Raw genomic sequence first — 27,409 nt, 5'->3', positions numbered from 1 at the left:
AATTAATTATTTTATTATTGTGGAAAATCAAAATAATTGTCATGGTATTATCCATAGTCGTCTTTATTACATTTTAGTTAATTACATTTATAATTAAATTTTAATTGAAGGTAAATTAAATTAAAATTAATGAAAATAAATTTAGATATTCATCTTAGCTGTCCAATCAGGAAAGATCCTGGACCATGTGATGGTTTCTGAAAAGTGTGATCTTATCTTGAAGGCCATCCGACGGTAGTGATTAAAAGGAAAGGAGAGGGAACACCATAGAAAGTAACGATGGACAGCACCGGATGCCACGTGCCGATAAGTTGTGTGAGACTTTCCTTTTTGCAAATCAAGGTAACGAGACATAATGAGTTGCTGCTGAAAGTGGAAGTCGAGTGGACACACCCAAAAAGTAATATCAGCCGTTGGATTTGGGGTTATAGACGGCTATGATTTGTGTCCCCACCTTCGCTTTTCCCATAAAACACTTCCACCAGACCCCGGAAATTTCACATCATTCGCTCATTTTCCTTATTTTTCTCTTCTGCTCTACTTTCTCTCTTGCATGGCGCTTGATACCAGCTCCAAACACAAATTTTCTAACCTTCCAAACACCTTCCTGGAAAATCCGATCAAACCCCACCTGAGAAACGGGTTTTCCATTGGAGGGTCTTCTTCTAAACTCCTTTCTCAACATAATTCTCACCATTTAATTGGCAACAGCCACTTCAACATTGAGGGCTCTTCCATGAATCCCTTTTCTGGGCTCCAGAATCCGCTCTTGAATCGGTATGAATCTCTGCACCACCACAGCTCCGGAGATACCAGTACTTATGGCGCCATGGGGGCTGCGCCGCCTGCTGCGACTGGTGCAACTGGGGTGGTGAAAGAACTTCAGAGTAAAGGGCTTCTGAATTGTTCTCAAGGAATGAACCAGGCATACTGGCCCACGATTTTTGAGGAATCGGGCAACACCAGTTTAGTAGAGGATTTCTGGTGCATCACTCCTGGGAATGGGTATGAAAAGAAGGTTGATCTGAAGAAGAAGAAGAAGAGGAGGGTGCAGAAAAGAAAAGCAAGCAAACTCCGTAAGAAATTGAATGTAGTGAAAGGGCAATGGACTCCCCAAGAAGACTGGTGAATTCTTTTTCTTCTATTTCCTTTTAAAAAAAAATCAAATTTCCACCAAATTTTGGGTTGTTTTTTAGTTGATTTATGATGGAAGTTATGTGCAGCTTGTTGATTCAGATGGTGCTGAACTATGGAGAGAAGAAATGGTCTGAAATTGCTAAGCATCTCAATGGTAGGGTAGGGAAGCAATGCAGGGAGAGATGGCACAACCATTTGAGGCCCAATATTAAGGTTTCTTCTTCTTCTTCTTCTCTTCATGAATGCAGATATAAAATGGTACATTTCAGTATATATGCCTTCATTGCCTTGTTCTTCTAAGCTAAATAAATATACTAATGACTTTCTTTATATGGGTCATGGAGTATATACATATATGGAAATCACTAAATATTTTGCTTGTCTTCGCTACATTTTCTCACTAACTCACCTCATTAATCAATTAATTAAATGCAAATTCCATTTACTTTATTTATTGGTATGCAGAGATACTTATACCACAATAATATTGTTTTGTCACCAGGGTTTTTTCTCAAGTTGTTCAATCTACAAAGAAAGTGATTTTTTTTCTTATCCTTTAATGCTTTTCTCTATGATTTTAAGGATATACAGGAAGCAAAGATTAGGGTTTCTTAGGCTCTCTCGCAGACTTGAGAAGGGTTTAAGCACAGGTTTAAAGTCAGTCTCAACTCTCAAGAGGCTTCATGCCCAATCTCGGGATTCACGAAGGGGTATATTTGTAATTTCATTCTTCTAATAGAAATGCAAAAGGTTTGATCATCAAATGATTATTGTCTCAGTTCTCAAGCCACGGTCACATATGTTATCTTTATCAAGCAAAAGAATTGGCCTATTCTTAAGTTTAGATAAACAAACACGTCGTATGGTAAGTGGTTGATTTAGGGTTTCAGGCAAACTTGAAGTTTTAGGCTAAAATTAAACAAAGGCCAATAAGCTTGATCTCCCACCTTGGAAATCATAAAAGGGTATATTTGTAAATTTTATTATTTTAATTATAAAGGGAGGTAAAAAAATTCGAGCAAGCAACAGAATTGAATTGTTGCGAATCGAGTTAGGATAAGCACGGGCCTAGAGCAAGAGGTTGATTCAAGCTTTCGCGCAAATTTAGAAGTCCTAGGGTTAAGATTAGGCAAAAACCAGGTTTGAATAAGCTTGCTCTTTCATCTCAGGATTCATGAAAGGGTATATTTGTAAAGCTATTATTTTGATAAAAAAAGAGGGAAAAAAAATATTATTCTCTTGAAACCTCGTATGATAGTCATATATGTTATAATCAAGTTAAATTAGGCTTGATCTTCAGTGGGAATTACGCTCGAGTTAATTTTGGACGACTATAAAATTTTAAACTAATAGAGACTATATGTATTTAACCAAACCCGAAATGTGAATGAATTTAACCCTTAAAATACCTTATCTTAAAATGTAGGCAATGGTGAAGTGATGTTAGCATCATTGAGGGATTAAACTCGAAAGCAGTTAGTTGGATAAAATCTTAGAGGGTGTTTGTTTTTCTAGTTTTTTGCTGAAAATAATTTGTTTTCAGAATTTAGGTTATTTATTTTTCTATTTTTTCATAACTTATTATAAACTTTTTACTAAATAGAAAAAACTAAAATATTAAGCATTTTTTTTAAATAGAAAAAAAAATATATTGATTTTTCTTTACTTTTTAATATTTAATAAAAATAAAATATTATAAAAACAAGCAATCTAATATTTAACACTATTAAACATTAAAGTTATATTTTAGAATTAAATAAAAAACCAAACACCAACTTAGTATATCGAGTCTAAATTGGTGATTGAGAGAGGGAGGAATTCAAAAGAAATGTATGCCATCACCCACTCACAGGTAAAATGATTAAAAAAATGGGGGAGGCAAAACCTTTACTCCCATGATAAGCCATGGACAGGCCTAGGCCTCTCCATAGTTGGGTACACTCACGTGCTCCTCTGAGAATTATGCTTAATAATACTCACCTGTAAGTCTGCAGCTGCATACATGCACGTAGACGTAGGACTACATTTCTGCATGGGCTAGTACAATAGTATATTTTTGGATGATGCCTGGTTGCTTACATCCATGCAGTTGCCTGTGATAATACATTTGATTATCGACCACCTTAAGTGTTATGAATATTGAGCTTGATTCTTCATATCTCATTGTCTGCATCCTTACTAGCTATAGTCTACAGATGTGAATACCAGACACAATCATTTCTTTTGGTTTATTGCAGAAGGATCCGTGGACCGAGGAAGAGGACAGGATTCTCATACAAGCTCATATAGAAATAGGTAACAGGTGGGCCGAGATTTCAAAGAGGCTGCCGGGAAGAACTGAGAATACCATCAAGAACCATTGGAATGCTACCAAAAGAAGGCATTTGTCGGCTCGGAGTTGCAATGGTCCGAAGAGCAGCCTCTTGCAGAACTATGTGAAGCAAGTCTTTTCATTGCCTGGCGCTACTGATCATTACGAGCCAAATGTTCACTCGGAACCCAACATATCAGTGCCTAATGCCATGAACAATCAGCAAGTGCGGCAGCAAGGGAGCTCATCACAGTACTGGGCAGAGGAGCAGCTCGTCCCTACCTGCTACAACGGAGCCATTGATGCCTCTTTTGATGCAAAAACATTCTGGGAAAACTGCGGTTTGGTGAATTGCAACTCTTCTGAGAGCTATAGTACTATTGGGTCTTTGCTTGAAGAGACGCCTACTGGTAACTCTATGATTGCTGAGGGCGCTATAATGGGGCTTGAGATGCCTGTGGATATGGATACTCTGATGCAGTTTGGGGTGAATAAGGAGGTCAGCTTGCTGGAAACCATTGCCAACTTAAACCTGTAAACTTTTCTGAAACATTTCTAATGGGTTGGGGGCTTCCAAGCATTTTGGCGAAATGGAGATGGGTGTTGGCATGGATTATAGTAGTTGTTGTTATGCTTTTATGCGTGTCTGTGTTATGCGTTTCGAGTCTGTTCTGAGAGTTGGTCGGTTGTTTTCGAGAGTCGGGAGTCTGTTAATATTCTCTTTGTAGGTTGTATCCAAACTTTCAGATCGATACATACATGTATACCAAACATGAGTATGGATAGTCTGGACCGTTAGCAATAAAAGATGGGAGTTCAACTGTGATATTCTTTCCTTTCTTTGGGTAATCTTCTTAATTTCAAAGCAAACAAACAATGTAGAAGTCTTCGAGCTTTGAGGTGATCTAGATAAGCTTGTCATGACTGATAGGGATGATTTATCCTTGTGTGGCTACAAACCAAGTTGTAAGAAAACTGTTCATAACTTTGTCGGCAGAACCGGCTATAATGTCAGGAATCAAGATTATCTAATAATAGCAATTGTCGTTTATCTTTTCTGTTGGGACCCATAACTACAAGACCCACAAGAAACCAATGATAGTTGAGTAGTCTCACAGCTTCCACTCAGAATCGTGATGGGTAATGAATAGTAGTTTGGGGACAGAGATCTTCGATGTTAAGGTTGAAATTAATTGGAAATCAAACACAATAAAGAAGATAGGATGGATAGAGATGAAGTAGAGGTCCTTAAACTGCCTTAAAGAAGCAGGACATTTGGTTTGACTGTGCAAAGAAGGTGATTATGGGCGAACCTGGCTTCCTCTCTTTCTGTCAAAGGAGGCTCTCTGATGAAAACCTTCAAGAGATCTGGGCTCTACTCAAGCTAATTTTTACATTTGCAATCAAATTAATTGGAAATTTCTTTTTTGGAGAGTAAATTTACAAACATATTTTCTCCACAGCATCAATAAATCATGCAGCCTTCGGCTTTGGCTTCATCCGCTTTGCTCTTGAATACAAGAAGACCCCAACAAGAGCCACTCCAGTTCCTGAAGTTGAGGCCATTTACACAGATAAAAATGCAGACTAACCAGAGACTTGCATTCAAATATTATTCCTTCACAAATTAGTTTGTTGTAAGGAGTACTTACCAAGGGAGTTAATGGGTGAAGCAGGTGTTTGGAAGAAGATGACTGAAGAGATGATCACCACTACTCGCTTCACACAATTTCCAACTGCATGTGTCACAGGAGATACCATCTGTAGTATCGTATAAGAAACCTGCGAAATTCGAGTAAATGGAATTAGCACCAAGTAGAAGAAGACAGAACTGATAATAAAATTCTACCATCAGTTGCTTTACAAAGTTGAAACTACTGTTTTCATTTATTGTTTTTTTATGTGCTTCAACACACAGGTGAAAAGATGTGCTCATATTGGTATCATTGGCTAGATAGCAAAAACACGAGAAAGAAATTTAAATTATTAGCAAGTCTGCAGTTTTATTATATAGCAGGTTTAATTGAGACTAGATAAAAGAGTTCAATTGTTTTTGTTTGGATATATGGAACATACAAAACTAAGAGGTGCTCAGGAGTACCATTAGATTAATTATTGGAGTATATTCCTACAGAATAGTAAGAATTATCAGTTCAGACAGGAAGGCTGTAGTTGGTGATGAATTCATCACTGAAAATATTTTCAATATTTTTAACTTTAAAATGAGGAGTGGAAGAATCAATATAAGGTTTAGCTTACATTGCAATTACAGAAGAAAAATGGTGGAACTTCATTAGGAAGACATCAAAACCGAGCCGAGTGCCTCTTCAGTATCAAACTGGATTCATGAATTAGAGCCCATGAAGTAATAGTATTTTTTATTTTGTTTGTGATCAAATTGTAGCAACATGGACTATGAACAATATAAAAGAGAACTGAACTGACAGGGAAGTGGAGACTAGAGCAAAAGAAGAAAATTAAGCATGATTGATGATAGCGGTGAATTTAGGAAACAGAAGCACAAATGGGGATACAACATAAGCCTTACCTGCTGATAAGAATGGAAGCAGATCCCAGCCAAAAGAGATCTCACACATAGCTCTCTAACATTCAAACCTTGACTTGCCTGAAGCAAAAAGAACACAAAACCTGTTCATCCAAGGCATCTAACAAATAATGGAGTATAATATCTTTCACAGAAAAAAAAATGGAATATAAGAATAATATGTCAGAATAGTACATATTTTTTAAATGTATACTTTTTTCAGACATATTACTCACTGCAAATTGCAGGTATGACGGAGTAAACTTGATGCCTTCAATGAAAATAGCCACAGGGGTACACAGGAGGAAAGAAATGACTGTTATTACTGAGAAGAGGTTGATGGTATCCAAAGCTTCCTGTTCAATAACATACAGCCCATTATGTGCCAGACTAACCAGAGGATATTATTAACATTTAAAAATAAATAATAAAAATCCATTGTGATAATTTAACAATAGATCCACAAAATTACTAGGCAACAGAAAACAAAAGAAACCATCATTTTTCCACTTGTATTAGAGCAGCAATATTTTTTATGGAGCTGTGGTGATTCAAATACATGAAAAATAAGTTGAATTCACTTCACCTCTTTGTTGACCATGAATTTTTTGCTGAACACATTACGTGATTGATTTGTCAAATTGGAAGCCATTGCACTCCAGAAACCAGTCCTGTTTCAAAATGGAGTCATAAGGTCACTTATGAGCATCAGGGCTAACTGCAACTTATTTTAGTACTAATTATTTCAGTATGAAAGAATATGTACAGAGTATCATTGTAGCACTAGAAACACATATTGCACATGTGCTCAATTTCCTTGTTGAAAAACTTTAGATTGGTCTCATACCAGTTAAAAGAGGATTCTGTGAATGAGGCCAGTGCCACTCCACCTACAATTGGAACAAGGGAAGAAACAATCGGGAGAGTGGGTTTCTGTGGACAATATAGTAAAATAGAAAGTTAAACAACTTCAGGTACATGAATTAGCCAACAATGGTATAAAAAATTGATGGATTATTTTCCCAAAGCACATATGCTAGTTCACAAAAGGCTCTCCCTGGAGAGCACATGACTCATTAAGAATAGGAAAAATGGTACCCACTGAATGTCCCCTTGTCAGGAGCTTAATTTGAATTACTGCACCATTTTTTAATTTCTTTATAGTTACATAATTGGATTTCAAGAACTAAGTAGAAAAGAAATATAACAGTTTATTACGTGCCAATAGATGATAGTTTAATCATTTCTAAGCTCAATTCTACAAGACAACATAATATTTCCTCTTATTATAATCCAGGTCAAGAATACTAGGATAAGAATAGCCAGTTGGATTCCCGAGTTGTGAGACTCAGTAGCTGAAAGATTCCAATTCTGCCGGGCCTTGCACCCTGAATCTGTTCGGATTCACTAAAATCTTTTGGTGGCTGGTAGACCCCGGTAGACCATAGCACTTCCCATGGAGAATACATGCAGATTGAAGAACAACATTAAATTTTTCCTTTCATTCTTTCCTTCTTTACTTTGCCCCAGCCCCCTCCCTCTCTATTGATCTCAAGAATAAAATATTGTTTTAAAATTAGTTTTCATTCTTGGTATTTCTTTTGATTTGCAGAAAGGGGAAGAGAAAGTGTAGGAGTTTCCAAAGCAAAAGTAGAAAAGATTATACTCATAATTAAGAGCAATCATTCACCATCGATCTCATTCATTCATGGCAGGTATGATCTAAAATTCTAAATGGTAGTCACATCTAATGTATATAAATTTCCATAAAATTCCACTAGATTAAGCCCCCAAATGATACAATGCAAAAACAATAATAATGGAAGAGCATAAAATTCTTACCTCCCCAAGAAAGAGGGTAGCAAGAACAACTGTAAAAAAGGGCTCCATAGCTTTGATTGTGTGAGTGAATGAAACAGCAACTTTTCTGAGGCTTAAGTTGGTCAAAAGGTTACCCATGGTGTGTGTCACAGCCAGGATTAGGATTCCTGAAAACTGAAATTGGATATATCACCACAATGCAACAGTCATATCACGCAACTATATATGAGTATAAGAAATTATATGACATGACCATTTCCTCTAAGTATAGACCTACCTGTGATTTACTGATTTTTGGTCTTTTGTATAGGTTGAATGCCCACATCAAAATAACCAGCACAGTCCCACATCCAAACTGAAATGCCGTAACTGTTGCTGGGAATGGATAGACCTTCAGGATCTGTAACAAAAAGCAGCACTGATGCTCCCTAATTTCTCTCTGAGGAAATGCCACATCTATGAAAAATCATCTTCATAAATTTGCCTAACTCGGATTCTCCACGAAGATTTGACAATTTTAATTTATGTTAAGATACCACTGTCATCTATAAAATTCAACTTCCCTCGATAAAGCCCTGAATCCAACTATCTGTGTTTGGCCAGGAGTAATTTATTTTCCTACCTATGGTGACATTCTATGAAATTGAAAATTATTGCAGGTGAAGACCGATGCCCTCTGTTTGGTTTCCAAGAAAACCCGGGGGGAAAACTAACTAATACACAAAATAAGTTGTAAAGTTTTTAGCCGTCTAAGTTTCCGAAGGAAAGAAAGCTCACCTTAACTAGATCAAATAGTAATATTAACCTCAGTTAAGTGGAAGCTTCTACTTCCTTGGTTCCCAAATAAGAAATTCCTCCAAAAAAAAAAAAAAATTCAAAAATTTAAATCTCCTTGCTTTCCTTTCAATTTCTCAGCAACCAAACTGACAATTAACGACTCCTGTACAATTTTCCAAAACCAGCAAAGACAGAGATGATAAACCTGCTTGTTGAAGATGTTGAAGTAAATGTTCAACAGATACCAGATCGCGAACATAGACCCGAGCTGCAAAATACCACCCAAATTGCTCGATTTCTCGGTCTCTTCAGCATTCTCGGGAACCGAAGAGGCTCTGAACTTGAAGCCACTGAATCTGGGGTTTGGATATGGGAACAAAACAGAGGAGAGAGAAGAGAAGAGAGATGAACTTCTGTGACATGAGAGACCATTGGTAGAAGTTAAGAGGTGGAGTTGAACTGGAACGACTCCAGGGCTAGGGTTAGGGTTTCGATTGAGAAGATTTTTTGGTTTCAGAAACGGAGCTGAAGGAGAGAGAGCCAATGCAGTGATATGCATTCTTTGAGCCTGTAGAGAGAGAAAAATTTCAGACACGGAGAGAGAGCGCTTTAACGTTGCATGGAGACAATAAGCCACCACTTCACTGAGACAATCAGCACATGTCCAAAAATTAATTCCATTCCAAAAAATAATTTTAATTACTTAATAGTAACGTATTTTAGTAATTATCGAATAAAAGCATTCAAATTCTTTTAGGGTTAATTTGATTGAGACCCTTCATGTTTAAGGTAAATACAACGAGCTATCATAGGTTTTAAATTTCATTAATTAACACCCTTATAAATATATTTCATATATAAATTTTATTTTTCAAATAATAAATTTTAATTATTAGAGAATTATTAAATTCTCGTATCTAAAATATTTTTATTTAAAAAAAACAAATTTAATAAATGAAATAAATTTATAAGGGTATTAATTGATGAAATTTAAAACTTATGATAGTTTAATGTATTTACACTAAACCTCAGTTTTTTATTTTATTTTATAATTTTATAATTTATTCATTTTTTCTTATTTAAGACATTAAAAAATACATTTCATAATCTTAATTGAGAATTTATTATTAAAACAAATTAGTTTTGAAAAAATTCAAATGTTTTAATAAATATTCATTCTTATTGTAAATAATTTTGAAAGATGAAACTAGTTTTTATATTTGAACTTTAAAAAAAAAACAACTAATTTTTATAATTGTTTTAAAAAGGATGAGAAAACTTATTTAGAGCATATTTTGGAAATATTTTTAAAAATGTTTTTTTTTTGTTTTTAAAAATGGAAAAATATTTTTTAAATTCTAAAACACTTTGTTAGTTTTTGACAAAAAAAAACTATTTTTTGAGAACTTGTTATAGAAAATAAAGTATTTTATGATAATATACTTTAATTATTTTAAGTTATTTTCATTAATTAAAAAATAATAGTATAAATATGAAGAAAGTATAAAAGATACTTTAAAATATATATATATATATATATATATATATATATATATAACTTTATAAAAAATATATAGAGCTGGTTTGAAAATTGTTTTTTATGACAATTTTTTGTTTTTCAGAACAAAAAAAATATAAGAAATATATTTGACAATCAAAAATGATTTTTTGTTTATATTCTTAAAAATAAAAAGTGTTTTTAGAGTTCATGTTTTAGTTGTTGCTTTCTATTATTTTCATTTATTTATTTTTAAAATATTTTAAGAAAATAAATTATTAGATATAAAAATTATTTTTAAAATATATTATTTAACATTTTAGGTTTTCAAATAAACTTTTGTTTTACAAAAATTAGAAAATTATTTTTCAAGATTGTTTTCAAAACCTTAACAAAATAGTTCCATAATTTATTTATTTATTTATTTTTGAAAATAAGAGAAAACTGTTATTAAAAACGTTATCTAATAGGCAAAAGTATCAGAAAATGGCTAGGACTGGAAGTAGCATCGTAGGAGATAAATAGTCAAATCCATTAAAATATTTTTTCTATCCGTTTCTGATCCATGTGATGGTTGAAAATGAAGGTGATATTGTAGAATGAGAGCAACAATGATCATTATCAGATGTGACTAGCAACTTGTGGAATGGTAATGGGTGGTGTGGAGGTCTTTTCGGAAATGAATGGATAGAGTGAATTATAACCCTCTTGTGTACTGAATTGGTTGAAAAGTATGAGGCATGTAGCCCTCCAAACTGACAATGATATGAATCACTCCCATAAAAACATCATATTTTGGAATAGGACCACTCGCCCTGATCCACTTGCCCATTTTTCCCATTTTTGTTTATGACCTGTAGTTTGGCATTCTCTACTTAAGATTTTCATGGTAGATTCATGCCTTGGTCCAGAGCAGTAAGCCCCCCAAAAAAAGGGATAAAGAACTAAAGAGGCTATCAGCCATAACTGGAGCTATGGAAACATCCCTTGGAAAAATAGAAGAGATTCATTATCATTGAAATTAGCAGCAGAATGTCAAATATAAGCATTTTGGGTGATGGTGACCACCGTTATCTGAAAGCTATTTTCTGAAATGAAACGATGCCACCAAAAAAAATAAAAATCATGGGGACTAAGAAATAAGAATCAACCAAAATTTTCTATTAAGGCCTCCTTTCAAATGAACATTGGGTGTTCAGGGGGGGTTCCTAATGGATTAGGCCTGGTCTGGACAGGGTAAAAAGGGTACAATAGTCCAGTCATAAATGGAGGGGGGGGAGAGGAGAGGTGCCACCTCTTAATGAGAGACACTTTAGCCTTGCAAATGTCAAAAAGCCTGTGTGTCCTCTGGCCTCAGCTGCTGGCCTAGCCATGACTGTGGTGGATGTGGGGATCTCACCCTCATTGCTTGCTTCACCTGAGCGCTGCCTCCTCTTTCCTGGGCGAGGACCAAGAAAACCGCCTTCATTACCCTGGCTGCAATCCATTTTTCCTTCTCGCACTTCATATGTGCGAAGAAGCACTTCAAATGTCCTTATGTCTACAGAGAGAATATGCCAATATTCATCAGTGAATCTTCAATGTGGATCAGCAATCAACAAATTGAAAATTTGTGATAAAACAAAAATCAATGAAATATCGGTCCCTCAGCCCAAAAACCTCACCACTAGATCTAAAAACCCAGAAGAAAGCTCACCTGTAAAATTTGAAGTAAGAGTTTCTGATGAGCGTTGTACTTGCTCAATGCAGGGTGAAAAAGAGCACAATACCCCATCTTCTTTCAACATTTTTCCAGCGGAAGGAATGGCCAACCAAGGTTGTGGTAGGTCTAGGAAGACGGAATCCGCCAGCCCAGAAAATTCATCAGGAAATCCCTCACCCTGAATGTCCCTCACTCCCACAGTGACGAAGCTACTCAATCCTATTTTCTCAAAATCCTCCCTGTTGAACAAAAAAGATCAAGCCAGCATTTTTGAGATATATATTGAATTCAAGCACAAATACTTTCTTTTAATATGCTTCAGTATATGTTGTTACAACTGATGAAAGGGGTACAATAGCATAGTACATTTGCATTTTGGGGGATCAAGTCTGCTCAAACAAATAACTTGTATACAATGCCATACTAAATGAGCTATAGATTAAACCCAATTGGTAATTTGACATAAATAAATTTCTGATATCTAAATTTCAAGTTTTCAGAAGTTATCATAGACGATATTTCAAATAACCAGTTGAGAATTACAATCAGAGTTTCTTGGGTTTCTTAGGAAGGGACTCACTCCCTCAACATGAAGAGACAATCTGAATCTAAAATCAGGTCAAACAGACTAAGGTGGTGTTTGTTTTTTTACTTAATTCTAAATAGAACCTTAATACTTAATAGTATTAAATATTAGGTTGTTTGTTTTTATAGTATTTTATTTCTATTAAGTATTAAAAAGTAAAAAAAATCATTGTGTTATTTTTTCTATTTAGAAAAAGCCACATATTTTGGCTTTTTCTATTTAGTAAAAAGTTTATAATAAGTCATGAAAAAGTAAAAAAACAAACAACCTAAATTCTAAAACTAAATGGTTTTCAGCAAAAAGCCAAAAAAACAAACACCACCTAAGTCAGTTCATCAAATATTCAACAGGCTCTTAAACTTCCATTCAACTGTTAAAAAGTAGTCCCTGAAACTCTGTAGTGTTTCTGGAAAGTGAACATAAAACTAATGCACAAACAAGAAAATGACACCATAAACAATGAAAAGCTGGTGAATATAAATATCATAATTACCAATAATATTACAAAGAAATCTATCAAGTAGGGATCTAAATTTCTCACCTAGCTGAAGCAGCCCTTTGTTCATGAAAATCAAATGTATAGACATGCCCATTAGGAGCTACAGCCCTTGCAAGTGAAGTAGTCAAAGATCCACTTCCAGTGCCCGACTCAAGAACCAAACAACCAGGAATTATTTCCAAGTACATAATCACAAGGCTAATGTCCGCAATATAGAGAATCTGGGTCCTGTGGCTTAAAACAAGAGTCCATAACTCAGGAGTTGGAGCTAACAAGTAAACAAATCCACCCTTGTTGCTCAACACCTTGGACCCAAAGGGCTTCCCAATCCAGTCCGAATGTTTGAATACACCAAAGCGGTTCTGTAGTGTAGAACCCTCACACACTTTAACAGCCTTCATATTGTCATGCCTCTCATACACTATAACCAAATCTCCATCACTAATGCAACGCTTGAAAGAGATCCTTTTTTCAGCATCAATAGGCAACATCCTTAAAAGCTTGTATTTGTTGAATACTCGGCCAATATGAGCAATTCTCTGCCAAATGCAAAATTTGTAACACATGTAAGTGGGGTAGCTTCTAGAAAATATTACAATCTAAGTAGCCCACATCTGAACCTTAAAAAGCCCTGCAATATCTCATTTTATTTTAATTTTTATTTGGAGAATTTCACGGAATATTCATGGAAAAGACATGCATCACAGTGCCATATTCAATTTTAATCTGTGACTAACAACTAACAATGAATGAAACCTTATCCAAGAAAAGAAAAAGGAAATTCTAGCAACTTAAATCTTATATTTATAAAATATATATTTTTAAGTGACAACTAAGAAACCATTAGAGTGCATGATATTCATTGTAGACACAAATCCTACAAGCTTAAACTTTTAGGAAAATTAATTGTCTAACATGGTATCAGAGCCTTGTTTGGCGGGAGGTCATGTATTCAAACTTTTATTTTCCCACTTATTAAGCCCACATGTAAATAAACCTAAATTAAGTTGTTTATGGTTTGTTTATCTACTATGTATTTCTGCATGTGTGGGTATGGGGTTGTACATGAGGGAGGATGTTGGACTATATAATATACATTGTAGGTCAAATCCTACAAATTTAAGTTTTAAGGAAAATTGGTTATCTAACATGGTATCAAAGCCTTGTTTGGTGAGAGGTCATATGTTTGAACCTCACCACATATTTATTTCCCTGCTTAATTAAGCTCACATATTTTATTTTTATTTTTTGATAAGAATTAATTAAGTTCACATATAAGTGAGCCTAAAGGAGGTTGTTTGTGGTTTATTCATCTTCTATATGTCTCTCCATGTGCGGGTATGGGGATGCACATGGAGGGTGTTGGAATGCATAATATATATAATAGGCTCAAATGCTATAAGCTTAAGCTTTTAGGAAAATTGGTTGTCTAACATTTTTCTTTTTCTTTTTCTTTTTTTCAAACCTCAAACTACCTACTTAGTAACAATCAATAGTTTCATGGAGGGAGGAAGATAAATCCTCTTACAAACTTAATGAGAAAACTACGTGGGGACAAAAGATGGAACCGCCACTTAATCAAATATTTTAAATCATGACCATGCATGATTTAATTTAATTGGGAATCTTAAAAGTAAACCAAAATTACAACAAAGTGAAGTTTAGTGATAGTAATGATTCCAAGAAGAGGATCAAATTGGAAGATGAGTGATGAGGTTGCAAACTAATTGCTTGAATAGTCAAAGTTGTTGAACTCCCCATATTGACACCACTCCATTGGGGGTTCTGCTGCATTGGTGGTCAATTTTGCTGTAATGGTTGTGGGATTTGTTGTATGGATGGGTTTGTATGAAGTGATTGGATAGGAAAGGAAAGTAATATGAGAAAGATGAGATGAGTGACCAAAATGTAAAGGAATTGTAAAAAAATATGAAAATGGATAATAAAATTGAAACAGTGAGTTCCCAATAAAATTGAAAAATTTGCAAAAAAATAATAATAGTAAGATCCCAAAAGAAGTCGATTAATGTGACGTTCATAGTTATGTTGGGAACATGGCCACAAGGGTTAAGAGGAACTTAGCCTTGAGGGTTAAAACGAACTTGGCCTCTAATAGGACCAATTGGAATGCAGCTAAGCGGGTTCACAAGAACTTGGACTTAAGGATTAAAGTGAAATTGGCCTTGAGCAAAACCTTGGTTTGGCACAAGACAAATAGGAGGAACTGGGTCTGGAATAAGGCCAATTGGAACTTGATTCGGTGTAGGAACTTGAGCACAAAAATGAGGAAAAGGAGCAAAAGGGTCCATATGAACTTGACCTCTAGCTCTTACTGCATTCAAATCAATGTCAACTTGACCTCTATCCCTAAGCGAGCCATTTTGAGCTTGACCTTGGCTGAACTTCTCTATCTCTCCTTGTTTATTTCTTTCTAGAGAATTTTACATTTATTTCTACAATGAATTGTGCAATGCAAATGTTTTGTTTTTGTTGGATAATCAATTTTCCTATAAGCTTAAGCTTTTAGGAAAATTGGTTGTCTACCATGATATTGTAGCATTGTTTGGTGTTAATGAAAAAAAAAACTCAAATGGGTCATAAAATCAAAATTTGAGAAGGAGCACTCAAGCTCTTCTTGAGACCCCTCAAGCACTCATGACATATTTTGCCTTTTTCTGTTAATTTGTTATTCTGATTTTTTTTCATATTACTAGCCCGACTTGCTAGGTATTCAAGAATATAAATGCACCTTATATTATTGATTTTGATATATACACATCCTAGAGACATATTGTCATTATTCTCTGCATATTCCCAACACTCTCAAAGCCCCAAATTTGATCTAATTGTTCATGATGGTTAAACGCATCCCCTCAAATCATTGAGGAGTTCACTAAAGAGCATGTGGGTGTTGTGTGGCAGCTGTGAAGACAAATTATAAGTGTTGGCCAATGAAAAACCGTTGGTAGAAGGTAGGCAATGGCAAATCTACATATGGCTGAGATGGGGCATATACCAAATGTGCCGACTAATGTAAAACCCTTGGGAAAAGGTAACCATGAAAAATTAAAAAGAAACCTGTCAAAATTGGGAATTGAGCTTGGGCCTAAGCCATGGAAAGATAACACAACTTACCACCAAGATCAATGGAACAATCATTCTGGATTTTGCCCCCATGAAAAATGTTTCTAGCCCCGCCATTGAAGGTAGCATCTAGTTTAGGTAAAACTCTGTACTCATTCTTTCATAATTAGAGAATTTACTCTACAGTCAATCAACCCATCGTGTTCACGTTTGCAACGTTTACCACATACATGAAGTGTTAATTGTGGGATTGATTTTTTCCTTAATATATGATATCTCGTATTGATCAAATAATATTTAAATTGTTACAAAAATTGAATTTTTGACCTTAAAAACAACCCCCCTCCTAGGTGGTTTCAAGAATCAAGATTCAAACTTTCAAGGCTAAATGGGGTAAGATTGCAAGATCGAAAAGTATAAAAAATACCAGATTTCACTCTTTGCCCCCTTTTCCATCTATAACAATTGAACATAGAAAATACATCCTAGGCTCCAACCCCATACTAAGCAATAAACGAAATCACAACCTTCAGGAATTTTCCAAACGACTCGATCAATAAGAGCTCTTGGGAGTCATCAGAATGTATCCCCAGTGCCCTAATCTTCCACAATCGTTTCCTTGAAGGATTCCTCATCTGCCCTGAATACCATCCTCCTTTACATGCACAAAATACCTCTCTGAATGCAATTCTGGCATAATTTCACCATATGGACACCAGCCGTTTAATGCAAAGTTCAATCCACCTTCTTGTACATGACTTCCAAATTATTGTGTTTACAACCTAAATCCCAACTACGGTACATAATATTTAATAATATGGACCGCTTGTACCATATTTTCTAAAACTTGCTTTTAAAAATCGTTTTTAAGTTGTATTTATGTCAGTGTAGTTGGGATTTAGGTTGTAAACACAATAATTTGGAAGTCATGTACAAGAAGGTGGATTGAACTTTGCATTAGACGGCTGGTGTCCATATGGTGAAATTATGCCAGAATTGCATTCAGAGATGTATTTTGTGCATGTAAAGGAGGATGGTATTCAGGGGAGATGAGGAGTTTTAGGGCATTATAGATCCAGAAAAGCCCTAGAACATAGAGAAGGTTTCACAACAAGAGACCGACCACTCAATTAAAAAGAATATAACCAAAATTCCATGATGATTCACATCTGAAAACTTGGTTGGCTTGAAATCCTGAAACAGTCTCCTATGTTCAACTTCTGTCATCAAATCAACCAACCCACTTCCTCAAAACCAGTTACATACACAAAAACAAATTCAAATTTTGAACAACCCAAATTTCTAAGTTTGCTCTACCATAGGAAAGGGGAAAAAAAAACTCAAATTGATAAACATACTCATCAGAAATACAAATCCAATTAAATAAACACTTCAAATTGCGAAAAACTTTACTCCATAAATCATTCTCGTCTTGCTGTAAAAACCTAGACTCCAAAATTTGAGACACAGCTAGTTGAGAAAAAAGCCAGACAAACAGGAGATTTGAGTGAATGTGAATGCGAATGCGAAGGCAAGAGAAAGAAGGAATGGGTTACCTCGAGAGAGAAAATCTGAGCCTTCAGCCCCACAAATGCGAGTCCCTCTGTCACTCACTCCTCTCAATGTCTAGCAAAAACGTGTCTTTCTCACCCCAAAACACTCACTATATGTGTCCGCAAATCTTAGAGAAAAAATGGTGTGATTTCTGACAGCAAATGAAAGCACTGTAAGAAGAAAATAGATGGGACCCAAAGGACGAACCTGACGAGGATGTGGTTGGCTGGAAACACGGTGGGGTTAGGGCAAAATGAAAGCATGAAGTTCTGGGAAAATTGGTACCATTGGGTTCGGATGGTCAGGACTTTGAGAGGAGAAGGGGCTGAAGAAAGAAAAATGTAGATTGGAGTTTGGGATTAAGGGCTTCTGAACTGAAAAGAGAGAAATTTTTGAAAAATATACAGGGTTCTTTGGTTCGGCTGTGCGAGAGAGTGAAGAAAGACGACTGTCGGGTGGGGTGTCTTTTGGGGAAGTTTAGATTTTCGATCGGTGCTGATATGGAGGCTTGGATGCTGCTGACATGGAGAGACGGAAGGGCAATCTCGGGACGGAGCCGGCGGCTCAGAGTGTACGAAACCAATAATACTTTCCATATTAAAAAGCTCATTCTCATATTTTATAAAATTGGGCTCCGAAAATCATATATTTTCCCAATAACCCCTCAAAACACAAGTTTCTTTTATTATTTATTTATTTATTTAATTAAAATATCAATAAAAAAATAAAAATTTTATTTATAGTAAAGAGTAAAAGTTCTAAAATACAGAGAAAGCAACATATCAACGGTTGCATTTAGATTATATTACGTGTTATAAAAGAAAAGGTTGATTTGAGAGAATGAATGGGGGGGGGGGGGAAACGGTGGATTCGGTTTCGGACATGGATAAATATTGTAGCGCTAGACCGCAACTTCCTCCCCATGCCTTTACTTCCCCCCACTTTCCACTTCTCTATCGCCAACACCAAATCCTGAGAGAGGTGGGTCCCCAATCCCAATTCCTTTCTGTACTCATCATCCAAACCTCCAGCCAGAGCAGTCTCTCCATTTCATCTTTCTATTCCAGATTCATTCATTGTTCAACCCACAATACTCTTTGGCTCATTGCCAACATAGCCCTCTTTTTTATTTCTTTTGCTCTCTTCAATTCACCGTGTGTTGGTCTTCTCTCGTTTTTCTGTGAGTAGCCCACTTTTTGTTTCTCTTTGTAATTGGTCTTTCCTCTTGGTAGGTGAGAAGTTGTGGGGAGAGGTACGGAAAATTTGGCTACAATGGCTTTTCCTCTGCTATTTGATTAATTTCTCGCATTTATGGTATACATATATGCATAGCAGTTGTTTGTGTTGTAATTTGATGGGGTTGTGTCTCTTGTGTTATGGATCATTGGGTTATTGGATTTTAGCGTATTGGTTTTTATCATTCCCCATGATCCTGGTTCATTGCATTTTAGTTTATTGTGTATGTTATTTATTGTTTTAGCACTCAATGGATTTTTTGGGAACACAATTAGGTCAATTGTTGGTGTCATTTAGATGTTATGTTCAGAATTTCTTACATATTTTCGTTTGAATTGGTGGGGAGGATTGGGTTTTATTTATTTATTTTGATAGATGGGTTTTATTTTTATTAGATTGGTGTAAAGAATGAGAAAAAGGAAAGGGAGAGGTTAGGTTGGTTCTGTGCTCTTAATAGGTTGTGACATTCAGATTGCTAAGAATGAGAGAAGGGTTTATATGTTGCAATGGAAAATGAAATCTAGAAAAAATGGGTGTCGATACTGTTGGATAAGGCTGCATGTAAAATTGAGACAGATTTTGTGACGACCTATACCTAATCATGTAGATATTGTTTGTTTTGAGCCCAAAATGGTCCTCATGACTTTAAAACACATCTAAAACATGCCTATATGGTTAAGAGGGACTCATTCATATATAGCGTCAAGAGCTGTCTCCTATATCTGATGTAGGACATCACAAACACCCCCTATACTCACACAACGTCCTTGTTGTGTCTCATGAGATTACAAGGTCAAACAAACCCCCACATCGGTATCGAGGATCGGCTCTGATACAATTTGTAATGGCCCACATCCAATCATGTAGACATTGTCCGCTCTGGGACCCTCACGACTTTAAAACACGTCTACATAGTTAAAAGGGACCTATACATATATAGCATTAAGAACTTTCTCCCCTATCCAATGTAGGACATCACAGATACACTAGTTGAAAACACCATCTTGAATTATGAACATAGGGGTGATTAGGTAGACTAGGAGTGTTCAGATTTTCTTTGCCTGTCTAATTTAGATTAATATACAATTAATCCTAGATTCAATTTACAATATGCAAAATAGAAGTCAAATAAATTAAGAGTCTGTTTGGGAGAGTTTTTAGAAGGCCAAAAACGCTTCATAATACTTGGAAGTGTTTTCTTATAGAAAATAGATGTTTGACAAACTTTTGAAAACAAAAGCACCGCAGAATAAAAGCGATTCAACTAGAATCACTCCCAAACATACCATAAATCACAATGACAACCACACAAGTAGATGCCAACTTTTAGAGTGGAATCCCATCCAGAAAATAACTTTCCTCAAGGTAAAATCATTGACCTTAGGTCACAAAGTAATGCATTAAGATATTATGAGTTACAAAGTTTTACTGGACTCATGATGCTCCCACATTTCATGGGACCCACACTGGTATGCACTTGTGTACTCTTCACCTTCCTCAATGCAACAATCTTCAGCTGCTACTCAATGGAATATAACTTGACTCTTCCAAAACATGTGATCCTCCAAGCTGAAACATCTATCCTCAACACTTAGTTCCATGATCTCTAGTGTGTGAGGGATAACACAGAATCTCTCTCATATATTTTGCACTGCCCATAGGATTTTTACAACTTGGGAAAAACCTTTTATATAAAAAATAGTCATAGCATGATTGAACATTGAATATACATGTTCTTGGACTTCTTAACCAATCAAAAATCGTTTAAAACAATTTTTATTTTTAGTTTTAAAAATTGCAGGTCGTCAATCATCAAGAGAACCTATCCGTCATTAGCGAGTGAAAATTTCCTCAAGACTGCCAATTAAAATGTTGCGGTCCACTGCTAGTGAGATGATAATCATCCTTTCATTGCTCGGCACTCTAGTAGATTGCTCACTTCTACTCATTTGGCACTGATTTCAATCATGGACATGTAACCTGGATGCTATCCACCATATACATTAAGACATCTCTATTAACCTCATAATTTGAATGAAAATAGCAACCCAAAGCTTGACCAAACCTTTTTCAATGTTGAATTGCTTAAGTTCCTAGAAGGAATGAATGCATTCATTTGGCAAGAATTGCTGACAACACTAAACACTAACAATCTTCCCCTTTATTGATTTCAAGACAAAACTATGGAATACAACATAAACCTCAAAACTATCACAATTACATAGTAGTATCCTCAATCAACACAAAGTCCTCCAAAATATCCCACAAACCAACATAACTTAAATAGAGCTGCAAACTGAATTATCTTTCAACATAGCATGACCATGGTTTCTATCTATCATCCATGCACCCTGAAACAAACAAGCCCATGAAAAGCACGGTAAATGAAGAATATAAGCATTAAACCAACATTATAAACCAAGCGATGAAGTCCATGCTACTCAAACTCAATGCGAATAACAAATATCTATTAACTTTATAGCAATGTGAGCCAAATAAAGAATGTGAAAGCCATGAAAACCTCAAGCTTTCTACTCCCCCTTTTGTGTCTGGAATTGACAAAGTGAAATCATGCAAGAAAGACAACATACCATCTCATATATATGCCTAAAGATGGCATACAAAACACCCAGATTATTTCCATGAATAATAGATTAATGAAAAACAAATGGATGTATCCAGCTACATCAAGGAGGAGTACATGAACTAAAATAATGAATTATACAAAGATAAGCATGTTAAAATTACTAGGCATATGCAAGAGGTGGTTGTACATTGTGAACATCATCATCTATAGGTGTAATCCGGGTGGCCACCCAAACCTTGACTGAGCTTGTCTCAATGTTGAATTGCTCGAGTAAGCACCAAGGAGGTTTTGTTGCTTCACTTTGTTTGAACAGGAATTGCCAACAACACCAAAAACGAACACTAGCAAAAACAAGAATTAAATAACAGTAGTATCTGAGTGCACCTCCTCTTAGGCGCTTTTAATATATTTTCTCATTTGCCTATCAAAACTAATAATAATAATAAAAACAATAGTATCTAAGAATTTGCAACACTTAGCTAAATAGAGTTGTTTGGTCCAACCTTTTTTCAGAAATCACATCCCTAAGTCATGAAAGCATGTTGTTTTCTATCATTTTGAAGAAACATTGGAACTTTTATGAACATACTCAAGGCATCTATATTCTTATGTCTCGAGAACAGTGGCAATTATCATTTCCCATGTTGTGAACCTCCTTTTCCCCAAACACTAAGTGGGTCAAAGTTAATATATGGCACCTACTTCTGGAAAGGGAAATCCTGAAATACAGATGGAAGCCACTTCCAGTATTTCAAAATAGTTTAGAATTGTTACGTGTGTAGTATATATATAGATTCTTGTGCCACAACCACATCAGTAAAGGGGGTTTTCCACTGTTATTTCCTGGATCCACTCTTCCCAAGACTGAATGCTAGTGGATTTTGTCTTCCTTGGAGGGAAATCTGATACTTCTTGCTTTTTTTGTATAAACTTCCATGCATTAAATTATCTAAGTTTTTATTAAAACAAATTTTCCCTGCAATATTATTGGGTTATTTTATTGGTTCTCAATGTAAAGATTTGGATTATTTTATTGGTTCCAACTTAAGAATTTGAAAACAAAATCAACCATTATAACAAGAAATAAAGTGACAATCAATGAAAAGTGGCAGTAACATCATGATTTATTTAACAGGAGGATGCTGCTAGTGGAGACCGCTGATACTACTACCCTGAGTTATTGGATGAACTGGAGGGTCTTGCTGTGCACAATTTGGGTGTTAACACCTATGATTGTAGCAGCATTTATAATATGGAAGTATGAAGGTCCAAAACATCCAAAATCTGAAAGAGAAGAAACTGAGCAAGACATAGATAGGTTTTTTTCTGTGGAAAAAGCATGGAGACCATGTCTTGAAGAAATCCACCCCTGTTGGTTGTTAGCTTTCCGAATTATTTCATTTTGTTTCCTTCTGGCAACCCTCATTGGAGAAGTTGTTATTCATGGAGGTGGCATGTTTTTCTATTATACTCAGTAAGCTATCTCTTTCCTCAGGCTTACCTAGTATTTCACTAGCAAATTATAGATTCATTAGTGGAAATTTGGAACTAGCTATACAATGCATAACATCTAATGGATTCATAAGCAAATTCTTGACTATGTGAAATGACAAAATGTGGACATCAAAGTGGGTTGCAATTTTTCCATTTAGAAAGTTTTTAAAAATCCTCCATAACACACAGGAATTAGCTGCTGTCCCTGGTTCAAATGGCTTGAAGTTGTAAATATATATTACTTGGAAATGAGGCATTTCACAAATGAATGTTGCTTACTTGTTAATTATGATACTTACCTGAACTCAAAAAATCTTAAACCATTTAGGGTGAGCTTGATACATCCTCGTCTAAGAAGCAATCGATTACAATGTACAGTTCCTACTAGAAACTGGAATGTGCATCAATCACAAATCCAGGTTCCTTAACTAACTAAGCTTGCTGGGCATTTTTTCTCCTCATTTGGGGCTCTGCTACATTTTCTTCTGGATGATAGGCTATCATGTCTTTTGAAACTAGCTTTCATTTTAGTTTAAAGTATTTGCTTTATGTATTTTCTAACATCAAGCTGTGATGTTTTTTCCTTTTTATACTGTACAGGTGGACCTTTACATTGGTTACTATTTATTTTGGGGTATGTCTTTTAGTTCCATTTCTGAAATATTTCTTTCTAACATCTTTATTGATTTTGATTAATATCTGCCATCCATATATCTTATAGTGTGGTTCAGATGCTATCATGGACGCTCAGTCTGTTCCATTGAAACATTGCTCTTTGTTACAATTCTGTTTCTGGCATTTTTTTCTGTACTTGAATCTCATAATCCATACGTCAGTGTAAATTATAATCTCAACTTTCTTTTATAGTTTGGATCACTGCTGTCCATTTATGGATGTTACCAGTATGATAAAATGAGTGGGGTGACAGATTCAGAGCAAGGATCCTACATGCCTCTCTTATATGGTGATGGTATAAACAAATCCAGAATGAGAAAGACCTTGGGTTCCCCTGAGGAAAATTCTCTTCTCCAGACTGAAGCCATTTGGAGTCATCTCTTTCAAGTTATATTCCAGGTAGATTCTCTCCCAAAAATCACTAGTTGTAGTGCACTGACATTGACGAGTTTTCTCTGGGATGTTTAATTTCTTATCTCTTGATAGATCAATCACACTTCCAGCTTTCTTTCCATGTTTCTAAGACAAGCAAATTGTCTTTGTTTGTGTTTTTGTCTGTCTATGTTTTTCTGTCACTTTGTTTCAATCTTTTATTATATTTGGATTCTTCTCCTTTATCTTGATTTTTGAGTTCTAGACTTGCAAGAGTGCATATTTAGTTGAAGAAGCTTAAATGTTTTAAAAGCCATAGTATAATTCATTGGCATTGAATTGTTGTGGCACTGGAACATTTGCCACTACATATTGTGCACTAACAGTAAAAAGTAAATTAAATCTTGTACAAAGAACATGAGAACTAATGTGATTCGGGCCAATCATTCCTACATCTGTAGGTGAGAAAAGTAATTCGTTAGCTGTAGAAAACATCTATAAGAAAGAGAACATATATGAAAACCCATGTCTTGAAAAATCCTTTGTTCCCTCATTTCCAGTATTTATATCCTTACATGAGCCCTTAAATAATCCCATGTTTCCCTGCTTCATCGGGTGTCAAGCATGTCTCTTCATATTTCTTCAAACTTAGTATTTTTCAAGTCCATATCTATCTAATGACTTTCTCCCCTCATAATATAGGAATGTGCATTGAGATATTTCTAATGCCTTTTATTATTCAACAAGAAAGTCAATTTTCATAAGGAAACATTAAATAGGAATTCTCCTTTACAAAGACTCTAGTTTAGGAATTAGAAAGGCGAACTAATTTAGGAATTTGAGATACTTTCTGACAGGAATTCAATGTATTATGAAAATACAGGCCAAAAGATATCATGAGGATCCCAAAATGTTCATTACAGTTATCTGATTTTAGATTGCCTATCAAAAAAAAATGTTCAATACAGTTATTACTAATTATTTTTATGACTGCTTTTGGTGTTAAATACGAGTATTGTTCTGAAATTTGATACTATGTTAGTGTTGAAAGACTGACTGTTAAAACTGATACTGAAGCTTCCTATGCAGTTTGCATTCATATATTACTAGTAACTCATGTTTTTCCTTAATTTGTTTTGTCGTGAACAGATTAATGCTGGGGCAGTGATGCTCACTGATTGCATTTATTGGTTCATAATATTTCCATTTCTCACCATCAAAGATTACAATATGAGTTTTGTAAGTAGTACATGCTTGAGTTTTGCTTTTTACCTCAATTTGCTCATTTATTTTCTCGCCTGAAGATATGTGTGAAAACATATTTCAATGTGGGAATTCTGAAAAACCAATCATGATATGGGATCCATAAGCTGGTTCTATGATACCTGCTTGGTGGCGATCTTATTATTGGGAGGATCATTGGTATGCTTATTTCCACTTTTCCTTATGGGGGATGTTGGAGATGCAATGCATTCATGCATGCCACAGTTTTATTGGCATTACTGTCTGCTTCAAAGGCCTAGATGCTGTCTAGATGACTAAACTCTATTGGAGCTATTTTCATATCTTATGTTTTATGGTTGGGTAAATTGGACAGCCCATGATTGTAGCTGTGATTTTATTTGTATGACTTCAATCATGATGCTTTTGCTTATATCTTTTCCCCTCTACTTCCATTATATAGCATGAATTGTTGGCTTTTCCATCCTACTACCCCAACTTTCCCCTACATGAACAATGTGTTTTTCAATTTGATGCCAGATGACCGTGAATATGCATACACTCAATGCTGTTTTGCTCCTTTGCGACACTGCTTTGAATTGCTTGGTAAACTGATGTTCTTTTATATGTTTCTTTTCTGTTATTGATTTTGCTTTAATTCCTTTGATAACTATCTTCAAATTATTTCCATATGCTCCATTTTAGCCTTTTCCATGGTTTCGCATCGCTTACTTTGTTCTATGGACGGGTATATTCGTCATTTTTCAGTGGATCATTCATGCTTGTGTCTCGATTTGGTAATATTGGTATTCGTTTGTCCTTCCACATCTGAGAATTTATCGATTTCTTTTCCAATAATGATGATTCCCTTTGTTACAGGTGGCCATACCCATTTCTTGACCTCTCATCACCATTTGCTCCATTATGGTATGCTATGTTTTCTCAAGCATCTCATTGTTATTGAGCCTTGAAAGATTACAGAGTGTTTGAAAGTGTTTTTAAAGTGCTTTTAGTTGAAGTGTTTTCTCTAGAAACTTTTTTGTGAAAATAGCTTATCAAGTGCCTTTCTAGGAAGCATTGATAGTGATTTTTCAACTTTTTAAAAATGCTTTCTAAATTTTTCCAAACATTTAATTTTTCTCCAAAAAGGCTTTTTATACTGAAAGTGTTATCTAAAACTGCCAAACAGACTTTTAATCTAACTTCAATTTTTTTTTTTGTAATTTCTTGATGAGAGAATTTATCCATCTTACTTCTCATGCATAATTGGTTTTGAATGGATAAATTTTGTTAATAGTACTTCGAGGACAGGCTTTAAGTGAAACAGTACTATGTTTCACTGCTTTGGCTGTAGCAAGGAAACAGTTCACTTTGTATTTCCACCTTCATTACCACATTTTGGCTGAATTCAATTACCAGTAATGTTTTGCATAATACATTCCATTTACCAAATTTCAAATTGATTTAGCTGATATAAATACTGAATCCCTTGAGTTACCCGATAACAGGCCAAATTATCTCTGTTCAACTTCCTCTTCAATTTGATTAGGGCCTCTTTCTAGAATGTTAGTACCAGTTCTGTATATTTAGCAAACTTTGAAACAATGGGAAAGGAGGTTATCAGTGATCACCCTGGGCAACTCAGATTTTATTCTTCTTGGAAGTTAATTCCAACCAAAAACACCCATAATTTAGTTTCACACTATATCTGATCCATTTCTGTTACTTGGATGGGTATGCAGGTACTTAGCAGTGGCACTGATGCACATCCCATGCTATGCCATCTTTGCACTAGTTGTGGAAATAAAACACAACCTGCTATCAAAATGGTTCCCCCAATCTTATCAATGCTTAAGATAAAGAAACCATACCCGGCTCAGATCCCTCAGAAACCAGAAGGTGTTTCACCCTTTGGTAAAGCTGCATTCAGGTTCTGCCTATGGCAAGTAGATAACTCAGCAATGCCCCCAACTCCAGAGGAGGGTTCCCCTTAAAGGATCATCAGCTTCCACAGACAGCAGAAGCTGAGCCTCTTTTGTAGGATGCATCTTGCATCCATTCTGGGGAAACATATTGATGAAACTTGGTGCTGTACAATGAAGTAGAACTGTAGAAAAGGACTGTAAATAAATAAAAAAAATGTAGTAACAACATTGGTCTTATTCATTAATGTAGTTAATTTCTTTGTAGAACAGGGTGTAGTTGACTATGACAATATGGACCACAAGTTGCTGAGGAAATAAAATGAGGCAGACAGGTGACCTTTCTCATCCCCACGAAAGCTTGCAGGTTTGGTTGTGGTTGGTGATT

General features: G+C 35.3%; 4 protein-coding genes across 8 annotated transcripts; 2 read left to right on the top strand and 2 right to left on the bottom strand.

Annotated features, from left to right (window-relative positions):
• Positions 1-432: 432 nt before the first annotated feature.
• LOC100852914 (transcription factor MYB118) lies at positions 433-4,276 on the top strand. The gene is made up of 3 exons (XM_003633781.4): positions 433-1,125; positions 1,224-1,350; positions 3,375-4,276. The coding sequence occupies exons 1-3, from the start codon at positions 554-556 to the stop codon at positions 3,984-3,986; spliced, it is 1,311 nt and encodes a 436-aa protein (XP_003633829.2). The 5' UTR covers positions 433-553; the 3' UTR covers positions 3,987-4,276.
• A 382-nt stretch (positions 4,277-4,658) lies between these two features.
• Positions 4,659-9,220, bottom strand: LOC100266464 (phosphoenolpyruvate/phosphate translocator 2, chloroplastic). Its single transcript, XM_002276460.5, has 9 exons — positions 8,797-9,220; positions 8,092-8,214; positions 7,836-7,988; positions 6,841-6,926; positions 6,580-6,664; positions 6,230-6,349; positions 5,997-6,074; positions 5,101-5,230; positions 4,659-4,998 (listed from the first exon to the last, which is right to left on the bottom strand). The coding sequence occupies exons 1-9, from the start codon at positions 9,148-9,150 to the stop codon at positions 4,922-4,924; spliced, it is 1,206 nt and encodes a 401-aa protein (XP_002276496.1). The 5' UTR covers positions 9,151-9,220; the 3' UTR covers positions 4,659-4,921.
• Positions 9,221-11,229: 2,009 nt separating this feature from the next.
• Positions 11,230-18,099, bottom strand: LOC100242193 (uncharacterized). The gene is made up of 4 exons (XM_002273841.4): positions 17,517-18,099; positions 12,919-13,415; positions 11,786-12,030; positions 11,230-11,629 (listed from the first exon to the last, which is right to left on the bottom strand). Exons 2-4 carry the CDS (start codon positions 13,365-13,367, stop codon positions 11,349-11,351), a joined length of 975 nt encoding a protein of 324 aa, XP_002273877.1. The 5' UTR covers positions 13,368-13,415; positions 17,517-18,099; the 3' UTR covers positions 11,230-11,348.
• A 261-nt stretch (positions 18,100-18,360) lies between these two features.
• Positions 18,361-27,369, top strand: LOC100247330 (uncharacterized). Of its 5 annotated transcripts, none has more exons than XM_002273806.5 (9): positions 18,361-18,766; positions 22,473-22,811; positions 23,432-23,465; positions 23,699-23,905; positions 25,028-25,117; positions 25,640-25,705; positions 25,805-25,896; positions 25,979-26,026; positions 26,842-27,369. In XM_002273806.5, exons 2-9 carry the CDS (start codon positions 22,477-22,479, stop codon positions 26,957-26,959), a joined length of 990 nt encoding a protein of 329 aa, XP_002273842.1. In that variant the 5' UTR covers positions 18,361-18,766; positions 22,473-22,476; the 3' UTR covers positions 26,960-27,369. The 5 variants fall into 5 exon arrangements, with proteins under 5 accessions (XP_002273842.1, XP_010660888.1, XP_059598851.1 ...); XM_010662586.3 differs by having other exon boundaries at positions 18,374-18,694; XM_059742868.1 differs by having other exon boundaries at positions 18,374-18,828.
• The last annotated feature ends 40 nt before the right edge of the window (positions 27,370-27,409 follow it).

The sequence above is a fragment of the Vitis vinifera genome, chromosome 14 (genome assembly GCF_030704535.1).
Source record: "Vitis vinifera cultivar Pinot Noir 40024 chromosome 14, ASM3070453v1".
Taxonomy (NCBI): Eukaryota; Viridiplantae; Streptophyta; class Magnoliopsida; order Vitales; family Vitaceae; genus Vitis; species Vitis vinifera.
Note: the sequence above shows the minus strand (reverse complement) of the source record. Positions and strands in the feature narration are given on the sequence as shown.